The following is a 13,047-nucleotide window of genomic DNA, read 5'->3' as shown; positions in this document are numbered from 1 at the left end:
GAAGACATTGCAATATTTGCCTTGTGGGATTGATTTACTCTACTTAAGATAATGATCTCCAGTTCCATCCATTTTCCCAAAGGCGAAAATTTTCATTCTTATGGTTGAATAAAACTCCATTGTGTATTTTTTTTGTTTTCTTCATTCATCTACTGTGAACTGTGTAGTGACACAGTATGCAAATGCCTCTACAGTAAGTTCATTTTAATTTTTTTTGCCAGTCCTGTGGACTGAACTCTACCACTTGAGCTACAGCACCACTTCTGGCTTTCTCTATGTATGTGATACTGAGGAATCAAAACTGGGTCTTCATGCATGCTAAGCAAGCACTCTACCACTAGGCCAAACTCCCAGACCCAAGTTCACTTTTTTTTTTTTTTTTTGCTAGTCATGTACATGAACTTAGGGTCTGAGCACTGTCCCTGGACTTTTTTCTCAAGGCTAGAGCTCTACCACTTGAGCCACAGCACAGCACCACTTCCAGCTTTTTTCTATGTATTTGGTACCGAGGAATCGAACCCAGGTCTTCGTGTATGCTAGGCAAACACTCTACCACTAGGCCAAACTCCCAGCTCTACTTTAATTCTTTTTTTTTTAATTTTTTTAATTTTTTTATTTTTTATTGTAATTAGTAAAAGGGTTACATGATATTTTCCAGATAGAAGGTGCATTAATTCACATACATTGATACCCTTTCACATGTCTTGGTACCCATTTCCCTCCCCCCCCACCCCCCACCCGTCTTGGTTTTCCCCCTCTACTTTAATTCTTAAGAGTATACTCAAATGTAGAATAAAAGGATCATAGAGTCATTTTTATTTTTATTTTTTTAGAAATTGCCCTACAGATTTCCCTAGTGACCACACTAATTTACATTCGTACCAAGGATCTCATTTTCCTTCTATCTTTGCTAAATTTGACTAATTTTCACTTGAATAATACTTTGTCAGATTTGAGTACAGCTTGTATAGCTACATTGAGATTTCTTTTTCTATTCTTTCAGTCTCTGAGTGCCTTTGCCAGTGAGGTATTCTCTCTTGAAGACTCTAAAAGATTGAATCTTGTTTTTTAAATCCAGTTAGTGAGTCTAAATCCTTTAATTACAGAGTTAAGACCAGTTAGACTTAGGGTTGGTATTGAGAGGTAAGTTGTACAAATTTTCTTTTATTCCCTCACTGCTTGATATGAGTACTAATTTTTTTTTCTTTTATTAATCTTAGAAGTTTGCTTGTTTACTGAATGGAACATAATTGCTTCTCTCCCAGGTCTCATTTGTTCATCTATTCTTCTCATAAATTTATGCTTTTCCAAACTTTTGTGACTCTTTCTTATCTGTGTATAGGATACCTTGAATTATATTCTACAGTGTTGGCTTAATAGTCATGAATTGCTTTGGTTTGTGCTTACCTGGGAAAGTTCTATTTCTCCATCAATCTTAAATGATAATTTTGCAGAATATAGTAATTATTTATATTCACATAGAACCTGCCTGATCCCTTACCCCAGAGATCATCTGCAATTCCCAACTTCCCTCTGCAGTCGCCTATACTTCCTACCAAGGAGGCATGTGACTGTGAATCTACACCTAAGTCATAACCAGTTTCCCGGGCCCGCAGTGATTCGAAGGCTGGTCATTAAATGAGGCCTTTGGTGCTTAGAGGTATAAATACAAGAACTGCTTCTTTCCCAGATGAAAAATTTGACTGTAAGCCCTCTCTTAGTCTAATTCCACATCATAGCCAGTGAGCAAGCCAGACAGTATATGGGAAGGGAAGGGCTGCTTCTCCTACATCACCATTTCTGGCAGTTCACAGATCTCACATCTTAAATGATAGCTTTGTGGATTCCAGATTGTGTGTCTGTAGAGCTCACTAAAACTTTCCTTTCATCTTTTGCTTAAAACTCTGCTAAGGAAATTCTCCCCCTTCCTAGCACCCAAAGTTTAGGGTTTATAGTTTCTTTTACAAATCTGAAGTTTCTGGATTTTACATGATCTCTTACTGTCAGGTGTTTGCTATGAACTCCCATACCTTTCCACCCTTCTCCGATCTCTCCCAGTGGCCAGACATCTGATTATTTGTTTCGGGTTTAGGAAGAGTCAGGAAAGGACTGCATGTTTCAACTCTACCATCTTGCCTTTCCTCACTCAAGTGTTCTAATAAGACTTAATAGGAATCATGCTCCAGTATTTAGCTCCTTTACAGCAAGAAAGGCCCCATTGTGCTCTTGTTTTTCTGCAGTTGTTTTTATTATTACTTTAATGTAAAGTCAATGTATATGAAAATGTTTACTTACCATGCTTCCTGTCCTTTTTTTAAGGTATTAAGATTAATGCCAGTGACACACAAATTTTCCTTGAAAATGTAGGCATCGAGTTAACAAATACTGAAAGCCAGGAACTACTGGAAACAATGCCATTGGATGGTAAGCATTTCAAGACATGACAATCGATTTAAGAGAACCTTGGGCTTATGAGTTCTGTGAATGAAGTTCTAGAAGTATAACTGTTCAACAGTGTATTAAAAATAAAAGCAACAAGTAAAAGATTCTGATATAAAATGTCTTGCCCTTAGGGGGCCGGGAGTTTGGCCTAGTGGTAGAGTGCTTGCCTAGCTTGCATAAAGACCCGGGTTCAATTCCTCGGTATCACATACATAGAAAAAGCTGGAAGTGGTGCTGAGGCTCAAGTGGTAGAGCTCTAGCCTTGAAAAAGTCCAAGGACAGTGCTCAGGCCCTGAGCTCAAGCCCAGGACTGGCAAAAAAAAAAAAAAAAAAAATGTCTTGCCCTTAGCATTTATATCATAAATGTCTTGTCTTAAGCATTTACATTATATATTGGGAGATAAAGCTCTTTTGGAGATCTGGGAGTTGGCCTAGTTGGTAGAGTGCTAGCCTAGCATGCACGAAAAACCGGGTTCAATTCCTTGGTACCACATACATAGAAAAAAGCCAGAAGTGGTGCTGTGGCTCAAGTGGTAGAGCTCTAATCTTGAGAAAACCCAAGGACAGTGCTCAGGCCCTGAGTTCAAGCCCCAGGACTGGAAAAAAAAAAGCTCTTTTGGAATATTGTTGTTATGGATAAGTAATTTTTTGTTTGTTTGTTTGTTTATTTGTTATTGAGGAATAGAACCCAGGTCTTTGTGCATACTAGGCAAGCACTCTACCACTAGGTCAAACTCCCGGCCCAGAGATTTTTAGGAAGGAAAGTACAGCTAACCTCTATTTTTTAACAAGTTATAATGTATTCTACTTACAATATATCAGAATAGTTTAAACTTCAAGAATCATATTAATTTCCTTTCATGTGTTTTGAGTTTAACTAAGACAATTTACAAAACTTATAACTAACGAAACACTATTACTTAAATGTGAATGAATTAAACTGACCATTATGTCTTACAGAAAATAAAAGGGTATATAAGAATAGATTAATGGATGGTGTGAAGACGTATGGAGGTGAGTGAAAGCATGGTGAGGTAGACATACCCAAGATGTTCAGCTTTTGCATTTACTTGTCTAAAACCTCTCATTTTCAACTATTAAATTCTTCATCCCATAGAAAACAAAAACTCTCTGCATAATTATGATCGTTATGTGCTAGAATTCTTCTTTGTTCATATTTGGCATAATACTGATACTGTGCTGTCACTGTAGCAAATATAAATTTTGCTGGTAAGAAAATTTTCATCCCCTGTCTCTTTCTTCTGGGTGAATTAATACTACATACTGCTATAGCAATGTTGCTGAGAACCCTAAGGAGGTTTTTTTCTCTCTCTTTCTAATCCCCAACTGATTTATTTTCCCATTTGAGTAATAAATATGAATTTATTTTGTTCTTATTTCTCATTTCTTCAGGAGGAGAGGTTCATGTTGATAGAATAGATGATGCTCTTGAACATTTGGGATTCTTACTGGAGGATAAAGAAATTGAGGAAATATGTAAACAACTACCAATTGAAGGTATTTCAAATGCAGTACCTGTAAGAAATTTTTCATTTTTTCTTTATTCATTTTTGCCAGTCGTAAGCCTTGAATTCTGAGCCTAGGTGGTGTCCCTAAGCTTCTAGCTAGGCTAGTACTCTACCACTTGAGACTTAGCAACCTGCCCGAGCTGGCTTCAAATCACACTCCTCAGATCTCAACTTCCTGAGTAGCTAGAATTACAGGTGTGAACCACCTGTGCCTGTCTAAGAAAAATTTTATATCTCTGTGTAATAATCTCAAGTACAGTTGTTAATTTTATGCTAAAATTTAGAAGTACACAGATACTCAAATCTAAAGTATGAGAAGATATTATCTCTTAATATTTATCATAATAGGGCTGGGAGTTTGGCCTAGTGGTTAAAATGCTTGCCTAGCATGCATGAAGACCTGGGTTCGATTCCTCGGTACCACATACATTGAAAAAAAAGCCGGAAGTGGTGCTGAGGCTCAAGTGGTAGAGCTCTAGCCTTGAGAAAGTCCAAGGACAGAGCTCAGGCTCTGAGCTCAAGCCCCAGGACTGGCAAAAAAAAATATTTATCATAATATTTTTCTGCTATTGGGATTAAAATAATTAATATGAATATAAATTTAGAGGTCACAATAACACTTAATTTTAGATAAAATATATACTTATTTTGCTACTACCAGAGGTCCTGTGCTAGAGAGTCCTTGTATACCAGGTATACAAGATTTCTCTTTTTAGGAGGCAGAAGGAGGGAGACTATTTGAAGCCAGAAGTGGTTCACACCTATAATCACAACTACTCAGAACATGGTAACAGGAGAATTGCAAGTTCCAAACCATCCTGGAAAATGTTAATTAAACCTATTTTTAAAAAGTCAAAATCCAAAATAAAGGGACTGGCTAGGCACCAGTGGCTGACACCTATAATCCTAGCTATTCAGGAGGCTGAAATCTGAAGATCGAGGTTCGAAGCCAGCCTGGGCATGAAAGTCCTTGAGACTCTTATCCCCAATTAACCACCAGAAAGCCAGAAGTGTCGCTGTGGCTCAAGTGGTAGAATGATAGCCTTGGGCTGAAGAGCTCAGGGACATTGCCCAGGCAGAGTTCAAGCCCCATGACCAACAGAAAAAAAATTATTTTTATTGTCGAGGTAATGTATAGAGGGGTTCCAGTTACATTTGCCAGATAGTAGGTGCATTACTTCTCACTCATTGATGACCCTTCTCATGGTTTTTGTAGCTATTTCCCTCTTCCTACCCCCTCCCAATCATCTTGTTTTCCCCCTTTTCCTTTCCAATTTCAAATAAACAAATAAATGTATATACAGTATACCAGGTAACAAAGTCATGTACTGTAACAATATGAGATTAACCAAAGGGCAACAAAAGAGAAGAGAAATAACATAGTACATAAAGAACAATAATCACACAAGATAAAGCTCTTGTTTCCATATGCTAGAAATTCTTTCATTTAGTCTCATCCTATATGACCTTATGTACCTGGATTTTGAGCTCTTGTAATCCTCTGCTAGGAGAGTCCTAGATGTGTACTAATTATTACAAATGAGGGAAACCATTGAGCCTGTGTTCCTTTGGGGCTGGCTTACTTCACTTAATATGATTTTTTCCAAGTCTGTCCATTTCCTTACAAATGAGGCGATGTCATTCTTTTTTATGGCAGCATAGAATTCCATTACGTATAAATACATCTTGATCCAATTGGATCTACTAACGGGCATCTGTTCAAGTCCCACAACCAACAAAAAAAATTAATAAAAATAAATAAAGGATAACACCTGCCTAGCAAGCTCAAGGCCTTGAGTTTAATTTCTCAGGACAGCAAAATACATGTGTGCGTGCATGTATGCATACATGCGTACATAGAAGTGTACATGCATGCATGGATACATGCAAGGAGTATCACTTAGTGGTAGAACACTAGGCTAGCAAGTGCAAGATCCTGGGTTCAATCTCCAGATAATTTTTCTCTTACAAAATATTGTTTTATCATATTAGATCCTACCCTTATTTCTGTTTACCTTTAATTACCTCCTAGAAATCCTCTCTGAATACAACCCCATATAGGGTCTTAATGGTTCAATGCATGAATTTGTAGGAGAGACATAGTTCAGTCTAGAGCAAGACCATATCTAATTTGTATCTTGTATTGTAGATGAAAGAAGACTTAATTTGAAGTCACTTATAGGTGAAGTCTATAACTTTTTAGGTGAGTGGGAAATTATGAGAAAGCAGAATAAAATATATAACAAAGATTACTTTTAAAATATTTTATGTCATGTCAATAGTGTATTAACCCTATCACCACATTTATTTTTACTGGTAATTATATTTAACTAAAGAGAATACTTTACAAATAAAATCATACTCATTGTTTTTTCATATATTTTTATTGTAATTAATATAAGGGGTTACATTATATTATACTCATTGTTATATTCAGTCCTTATCTATGTCTTATTTAAAAGACCACAGTGCAATGCCTAAATAAAAAGCCTTCTATGGAGTGTTTCAGTGGTAAAACAAAAAATTCTGTTTTAATATAAAAATAACAAGGCAGGTGATACATATGACATCTGTAACCAAGGTAATGATTCAGGCAAAAATTATAGAGCAAATATCACTGGCAGAATGATGTCCTTGGCATACTTAGTGATCTCTTAAAAAAAAAAAAAACTTTTTGTATTCTGTTTTCCCAAAGCTGGAGGGGCTTTTTACCATAAAGAAGCTATGTTCCCGAGTCATCTTTCTGGTTCCTTATAGATAACACAAAATATTTCTTTAGCTTCTTAGTTCCATGATACTTTATAGACATGTTTAGTTTTATTATTTATATATGGAATCTGACCATTTTACTACCATTTTCTTTTCTAAGGGGAAGAAATTGACTTTGTTGATATGGAAAATACTCTTAAAAATATAGGATTAAGACTCTGCCTGAAAGAGAGCGTTTTGATGAAAAATTTGCCAATTGATGGTAAGTGTGTCCTTTATCTGTGAAGTATTCACTCACTTAGTGAAAGTTGATGAAGAAGAGATAGAGGAAAAAAGGAAAAGGGCTGGGCATTATCCTTGAGCTTTCTCAAGGCTAGCATTCTACCACATGAGCCACAACACCACTTTCAGCTTTTTTCTGTGTATGTGGTACCAAGGACGCAAACCCAGGGCTTCATGCATGCTAGACAAGCACTCTACCTCTAGGCCATACTCCTGGTCCCTTGTCTAATTCTTATATAGAAAAAAACTGTATGTAAAATTATGAGTTGTACTGTATGAAATTCTTGGGTTTTGAATTCTTTCCATATATTTCCTTACCAATTACTAACTATACTCTGCCTTATCTTGCAGCTGCTGGAAAGTTGCATAAGCAACAATTGCTGGAAAGCCTGAAATTTCTCCCAAGAACAGAGCAATCAGGTAACATTGAGACTTTTATTTTCACTATTTAAAAACCATACATGTTTTCAGTGATGGCAAATTTGTCTGTTAACTTATTTATTCAAATATTTTTGAATAAATGATCATTTTCACATAAACACTTCATTAATATAATTAAGAAGGCAGTTTTTTGCCAGAATTCTCCAACACTTCTTTACCTTGTAGTTCTTTTCATATGTCTCATAAGAGCTACAATCAAGTGCTTCAGGGAGCAGTTTCTGTCCCCAATTCCTGTGTCTATATACCCCTTTCATTTAAACAACTTTATTGTTTTTATGATGGTTTACTCTTAGATTACTGCATGGATATGATAAGCATTTTTAGTCTGTCAATATTACTTGCTTTTCTACTTCCCATCCTCTTTTTCCTAAGAAATAAAGCTTGACATTGGTAAGCTAAGAAACTTCATGGAAAATATGGGGGTTGACCTTGACGATAATGAATACGAATACCTGAAAATCAACCTGCCAATTAATGGTGAGTTGTTCCTTTGGATTCATATAGTGGAATTTCTGAGAGTAGATTTGGAGTCTGAAAAAGACATTTAAAAGTTAAATGATAGTGTCCAAACCTCAAGTAATTACTAGCTCATGCAATGAACTTTATTGAATGCTGATATATGTATATATATATATAAACAGGATGGCAGGCTCTCTGACCTTTAATGAGTTTTAAATGCTGATAAGTCATTATCAAACTATACAGTTGAGCTCAATGAATGTATTATGCATATATTCACACACAAATATATATTATATGTATATATGCATATGTATATATATGAGATCCTAAAGACAATTAACTTTTCTGGAAAGGGAATCCACGACAGAAAAGGAATTCTAGATAAGGAAAATAATGCAAATAAAACTATAAATGCAAATAAAAGCTTGGAAAGCAGCAAGTATTTCTTTATAGCTAGAATGTCTGCTTCATGTTATAAAAGTGGCTGGGAAAAGCTGGAAAAAAAAAAAACTGGAAGGACCTTAAACCAGGTTATAGAGTTTAGTCTTCATTTACCTGAGTCAGTTTCAGTAATCTGTACCATGTGAGAAATTTATCTACTTCATCTAAGTTGTATTGGCATAAAATTGTTTATTGGATTCCTCTAAAATCCTTTTAATTTGTGCAGTTAGGGAAATTCTTTCTCATGGATGCATCAGTCGATAGATGGGTGAATGGATGGATGGATGGATAAAAGTTCTTCAGTACTAGAAACTTAACTCAAGGCCTCAAGCTTGTTAGGCATGCCTTCTAGCCACATCCCCAATCCACTTTCCTCCTCTTTCTCCTCCTTTTTTGTTGTTGTTTAATAATGTTCATCACTTTTGATGATCTTTGCACCCGACACTAATCTTCCCAATTAATTTTCTGTTCCCATTTTATTGATTTCAGCTCTAATATCTCTCTCTAGAGCAGACTCATTTTGTTGCCAGGCTAGTCTCATCAATCATACCATAGCCAATTAAAAGAACTCATGAAGGGTAGGCACCAGTGACTCATAAAGTAGTCCTGCTGTGTATTCTGAAGTACTGAAAGCAAGTTCAAAATAAAGAAAGGTAATAATTCCCAAAGTAATTCATTTTTAACCTTGATTACACTTAGCACCTATTAACATGGCCTTATGAAAACTTTCTAAAACAATAGCCACCTTTAACAAACAGCAGAAACCTCTGACTCATTCCATTGGTTCTACTATTATACAGTATTTTGGAAAGAAATGAATTTCATATCTCAGTTCAATTGGCCCTAGCTGGGTCAATTGGTCAAGTCCTCTGAAACTTATTTCTTCCATTACAAAGAAAATAAATGTTACTTTTTGTGCCCAGGCCTTGAGTTCAGGTCCCAGTACAAGCATTAAAAAAATTTTAATACAGATTTTAAAATCCATTTTAAATATTACTATAGTTCAGGTAGGTTGAGCTAGCTCTTTGTTTCATATTGAATATAGTTAGTGGAAGAATAGCCACCACCGTGAAGTGCTATCTGTGGACTGAGTTTAAAACTATGCTTCATTATTGCTCCAAGTCAAATTTTCCCTATCAGAACCTTTGCTCCATTTAAGTTGCTTGCCAGATTTATAACCTGTAAGAGATATTCCAGATATAAAAGTAGCTCAGAATCAGCCCTACATTTCTACTATGCAGAGTTTATTATCTTAATTGTATAAAAATCACATTAAAAACATGAAGTTTCAGGGCTGTAGTATGGCCTAGTGATAGAGTGCTTAGCTAGCATGCATCTCTGGGTTAATTCCTCGGTACCACATACACACAAAAAAAGTTGAGAGAATGGGCTGGGAGTTTGGCCTAGTGGTAGAGTGCTTGCCTAACATGCACGAAGACCCAGGTTCGATTCCTCGGTACCACATACATAGCAAAAAGCCGGAAGTGGTGCTGAGGCTCAAGTGGTAGAGCTCTAGCCTTGAGAAAGTCCAAGGACAGTGCTCAATCCCTGAGCCCAAGTCCAGGACTGGCAAAAATAAATAAAAATTAAAAAAAGCTGGGAGTGGTGCTGTGGCTCAAGTGGCATAGTACTAGCCTTGAGCAAAAAGTGTCCAAAGACAGTGCGCAGGCCTAGAGTTTAAACCCTGGGATTAGCAAAAAAAAAAAAAAAAAGTGAAATTCCTTTTTATAATCTAAATTTTGCCTTTCCACATTTTCCATTTGGGATGAAAACAGGATAGAATTCTGCAGCAAATCACAAAAATTTGCTGAATTTTGTCTTTTGCTTCAAGATAAAACTTTCTATTATCATCTGTATTCATAAAATTCTCTTGCACAGATGATGGAACAGTTGATCTGGATATGGTACTGGATGAAGGGGCTCTTTTTACAGGTAGGTTATATTTTCACTAACTTACTGAATATCTACTATATTCTAAGTATGGATCTACAAAAACTAAACTTCTAGGTTTATGTAATTAGGTCTTCTGTAATGGAGGAATATGGGTGCCAGTTATAACACTATTCATAAATAAAAAGTAACCTGAGCACCAGTGACTCATACCTGTAATCCTAACTATTCAGGGGCTTGATAAGGACTGTAGTTCACAACCAGCCCGGGCAGGAAACTCCATGAGATTCTTATCTCTAATTAACCAGCAAAAAGCCAGAAGTGGAAGTGTGGCTCAAGTACAGATTGCCAGTCTTGAGCAAAAATTAAAAGCTAAGGAACAGTGCCCAATCCCTGACTTCAAGCCCCAGTACCTAAACACAACAAAAAATATTTAAATAAACATGCAGATACATAAATAAATAAAATGGAGTTACATGGCCACTGGCACTAGAGGGATTGGAAAATGATTTAATAGAGTGATGACACAAAATACATGATCTGGTACTTAAAAAGCAAGTCAGTGTTTACCACACAGAGTAGATGGACAAGAAAAATGAGGGAAAAAAATGCATAGAAAGGTCAAGATGGGAAGCAATGTAGAAGTAGAAATAATTGGGCCTGGAGCATGAAACCAGAGTTGTGCTCTGTTGTGAACTAGTATAAATATGGCAAGGAATAAACTTCAATGGGTGAAGAGGGGGGATGTAGATGGGCTGGCCCCAGTCGTCAGAAATGCAAATATTCCCTTACATGGCAAAAGTGACTTTGGAGATATGATTAGAGGTCATGAGGGAGATACCATAAACTTTCCAGACTGGTTGTACAAGTAATCCCAAGCATCCCTAGAAGAGAGTGGCAGGGAGAGAGAATGACAGAAAAAGTGTAAGCCAATGTAACAGTAAAAGATGTTGCACTTGCTGGCTTAGAAGATACAAGAAGGTATAAAGGCTAAGGAAGTCATCTCTAAAAGTAGAACAGCAAAGAAATGGATTCTTCTGGAGCTTCCTAAATGAACCAATCCTGTTAATGCTTTAACTTCCAACCAATAAATTCAGATTTCTAATGTTCCAAACTATAGAAGAAAAAAAACTGTATTGTAATGCACCTACTACTTGATGAATGTAAGTATAACCCCTCTATACATTATCCCAACAATTAAAAAAAGAAAAAGAAAAAAATCTGTATTATTTTAAGCGACCAAGTGGGTGGTAGTTTGTTATAACAACAGGGAACTAATACAGGGGACAAAATCACGGAGGGCCTTAAATACCAAGTAGAGTATGAGTTTTATACTGTGTAGAGTGCAGAGTCGTTCCAAGATTGTAAGCAGGAGACTGTTGTGATCAATTTACAAACTAGGATGATTAGTGTAGCAGATATATGGCTATGTAGAGGATGGGTGTGTGCAAGAGTAGAGCTAGGGACAGCAGTTATGAAACAAATCCTAACTATTCACACAAGACAGTAGAGAGTGAAATTATAAGCTTGGGGTGTGTTTTAATCAAAAAGCTTCTAGGATTTTATGTTCATGATAGTCTACATTCCTGTCAAGTTTACTTCATGAACATTTAATCCACAAATGATACCACAAAGTCATTTATCAGAAGACAGAATCATCAGTCTTTAAATTTTAAGCTATTCCCATTTCTTGCTTTTTCAGGTAAGAAGATTGACACTGATAACATAAAAGATTTTCTGGAAAACATAGGGATAACACTCAAAGAAGATAAAAGCATGCAACTGTTAAATAATCTGCCAACTGATGGTGAGCATTTAAAAATAATCATGATACCAGGCACAGGTAGCTCATGCCTTTAATACTAGCTACTCAGGAGATTGAGATCTGAGGATCGTGGTTCAAAGCCAGCCCAGGCACGAAAGCCCATGAGACTCTTATCTACAATTAGCCACCAGAAAACCAGAAGTGGTGCTGTGGCTCAACGTGGTAGAGTACTAGCCTTAAGCTGAAGAGCTCAGGGATAGTGTTCAAGTCCTGTTCAGGCCCAGAGTTCAAACCCTAGATAAGAGAGAGAGGGTGGGGCGGGGAGGGGGAGGGAGAGGGAGGGAGGGGGAGAGAGAGAGAAGAAGAGAGAGGGGGGAAGAATGAAAGAAAGAAAAAAGAAGTCATACTAACATTTGACAGATTCTCAACATAGGAAACTCTGTGACTGTATTCCATGTGTAAGGACATTTCATGCCCCATCACCAAAATGGTTGAGATCAGACAGAGTAAAACATGTAAAAGTCTGCACTTTTTGAATTATGTGCTTATGCTACTTTTAAATATCTGCATTGTTCCCTGAGACTTGAACTTTGTCTTATAGCCAAAGGAAGGGTGTATAAGAACAGACTGATGAAGGAGCTGGAAAGTCTCGATGGTGAGTGAGAAGCTTACTGGTTCTTTTCTCCACAGGTAAAACAGGTCCTCAAGCTCTTCCTACTTCCCAGTTTTCATATAGTTAATCTTGCTGTCCCTACTGCTTAATTCCATTTTTATCCTTACATGATTTTAGGACACATTATAGTCAGCAATGGGGTGCTTTAATTACAAATAGACCCAAAATTTAATTACAATAAACTCAAAAGCAGTGATTCCCAGATAAAGTTATATATTAGAATTGACACCTTTTAGCATTTGGAATACTAGACACTTTTCAAGTAATATTGATGTTGAATTTCTAGACTTAGTACCTAGAAACATGTTTTTAATTATTCACAACAGTGAAAAAAAGGAAACAATATAAATGTGATCAGCTTATGAATGGAAAGAGAATGTGGTATATATATACATACATAGTATTTGACCATA

The 13,047-nt window shown here is 36.4% G+C and overlaps 1 protein-coding gene across 6 annotated transcripts in view; it reads left to right on the top strand.

Moving 5' to 3' along the window:
* Efcab3 (EF-hand calcium binding domain 3) overlaps positions 1-13,047 on the top strand; it is a 97,450-nt gene that overhangs the window by 28,732 nt on the left and 55,671 nt on the right. For 4 of the 6 annotated variants that reach the window (XM_090349986.1, XM_090349988.1, XM_090349987.1 and 1 more), the window contains 7 exons: positions 2,320-2,424; positions 3,403-3,456; positions 3,856-3,960; positions 6,121-6,174; positions 10,185-10,238; positions 11,899-12,003; positions 12,563-12,616. In XM_090349986.1, the coding sequence (XP_090206112.1) occupies positions 2,320-2,424; positions 3,403-3,456; positions 3,856-3,960; positions 6,121-6,174; positions 10,185-10,238; positions 11,899-12,003; positions 12,563-12,616 (531 nt within the window). Of the gene's footprint in view, positions 1-2,319; positions 2,425-3,402; positions 3,457-3,855; positions 3,961-6,120; positions 6,175-6,840; positions 6,943-7,313; positions 7,383-7,775; positions 7,881-10,184; positions 10,239-11,898; positions 12,004-12,562; positions 12,617-13,047 lie in introns of those variants that run through there. The other 2 variants (XM_090349992.1, XM_090349990.1) reach the window with 2 other exon arrangements.

This window comes from Megascapheus bottae, chromosome 17 (genome assembly GCF_031878675.1).
Source record: "Megascapheus bottae isolate mThoBot1 chromosome 17, mThoBot2.hap1, whole genome shotgun sequence".
NCBI classification, from domain to species: Eukaryota; Metazoa; Chordata; class Mammalia; order Rodentia; family Geomyidae; genus Megascapheus; species Megascapheus bottae.
Note: the sequence above shows the minus strand (reverse complement) of the source record. Positions and strands in the feature narration are given on the sequence as shown.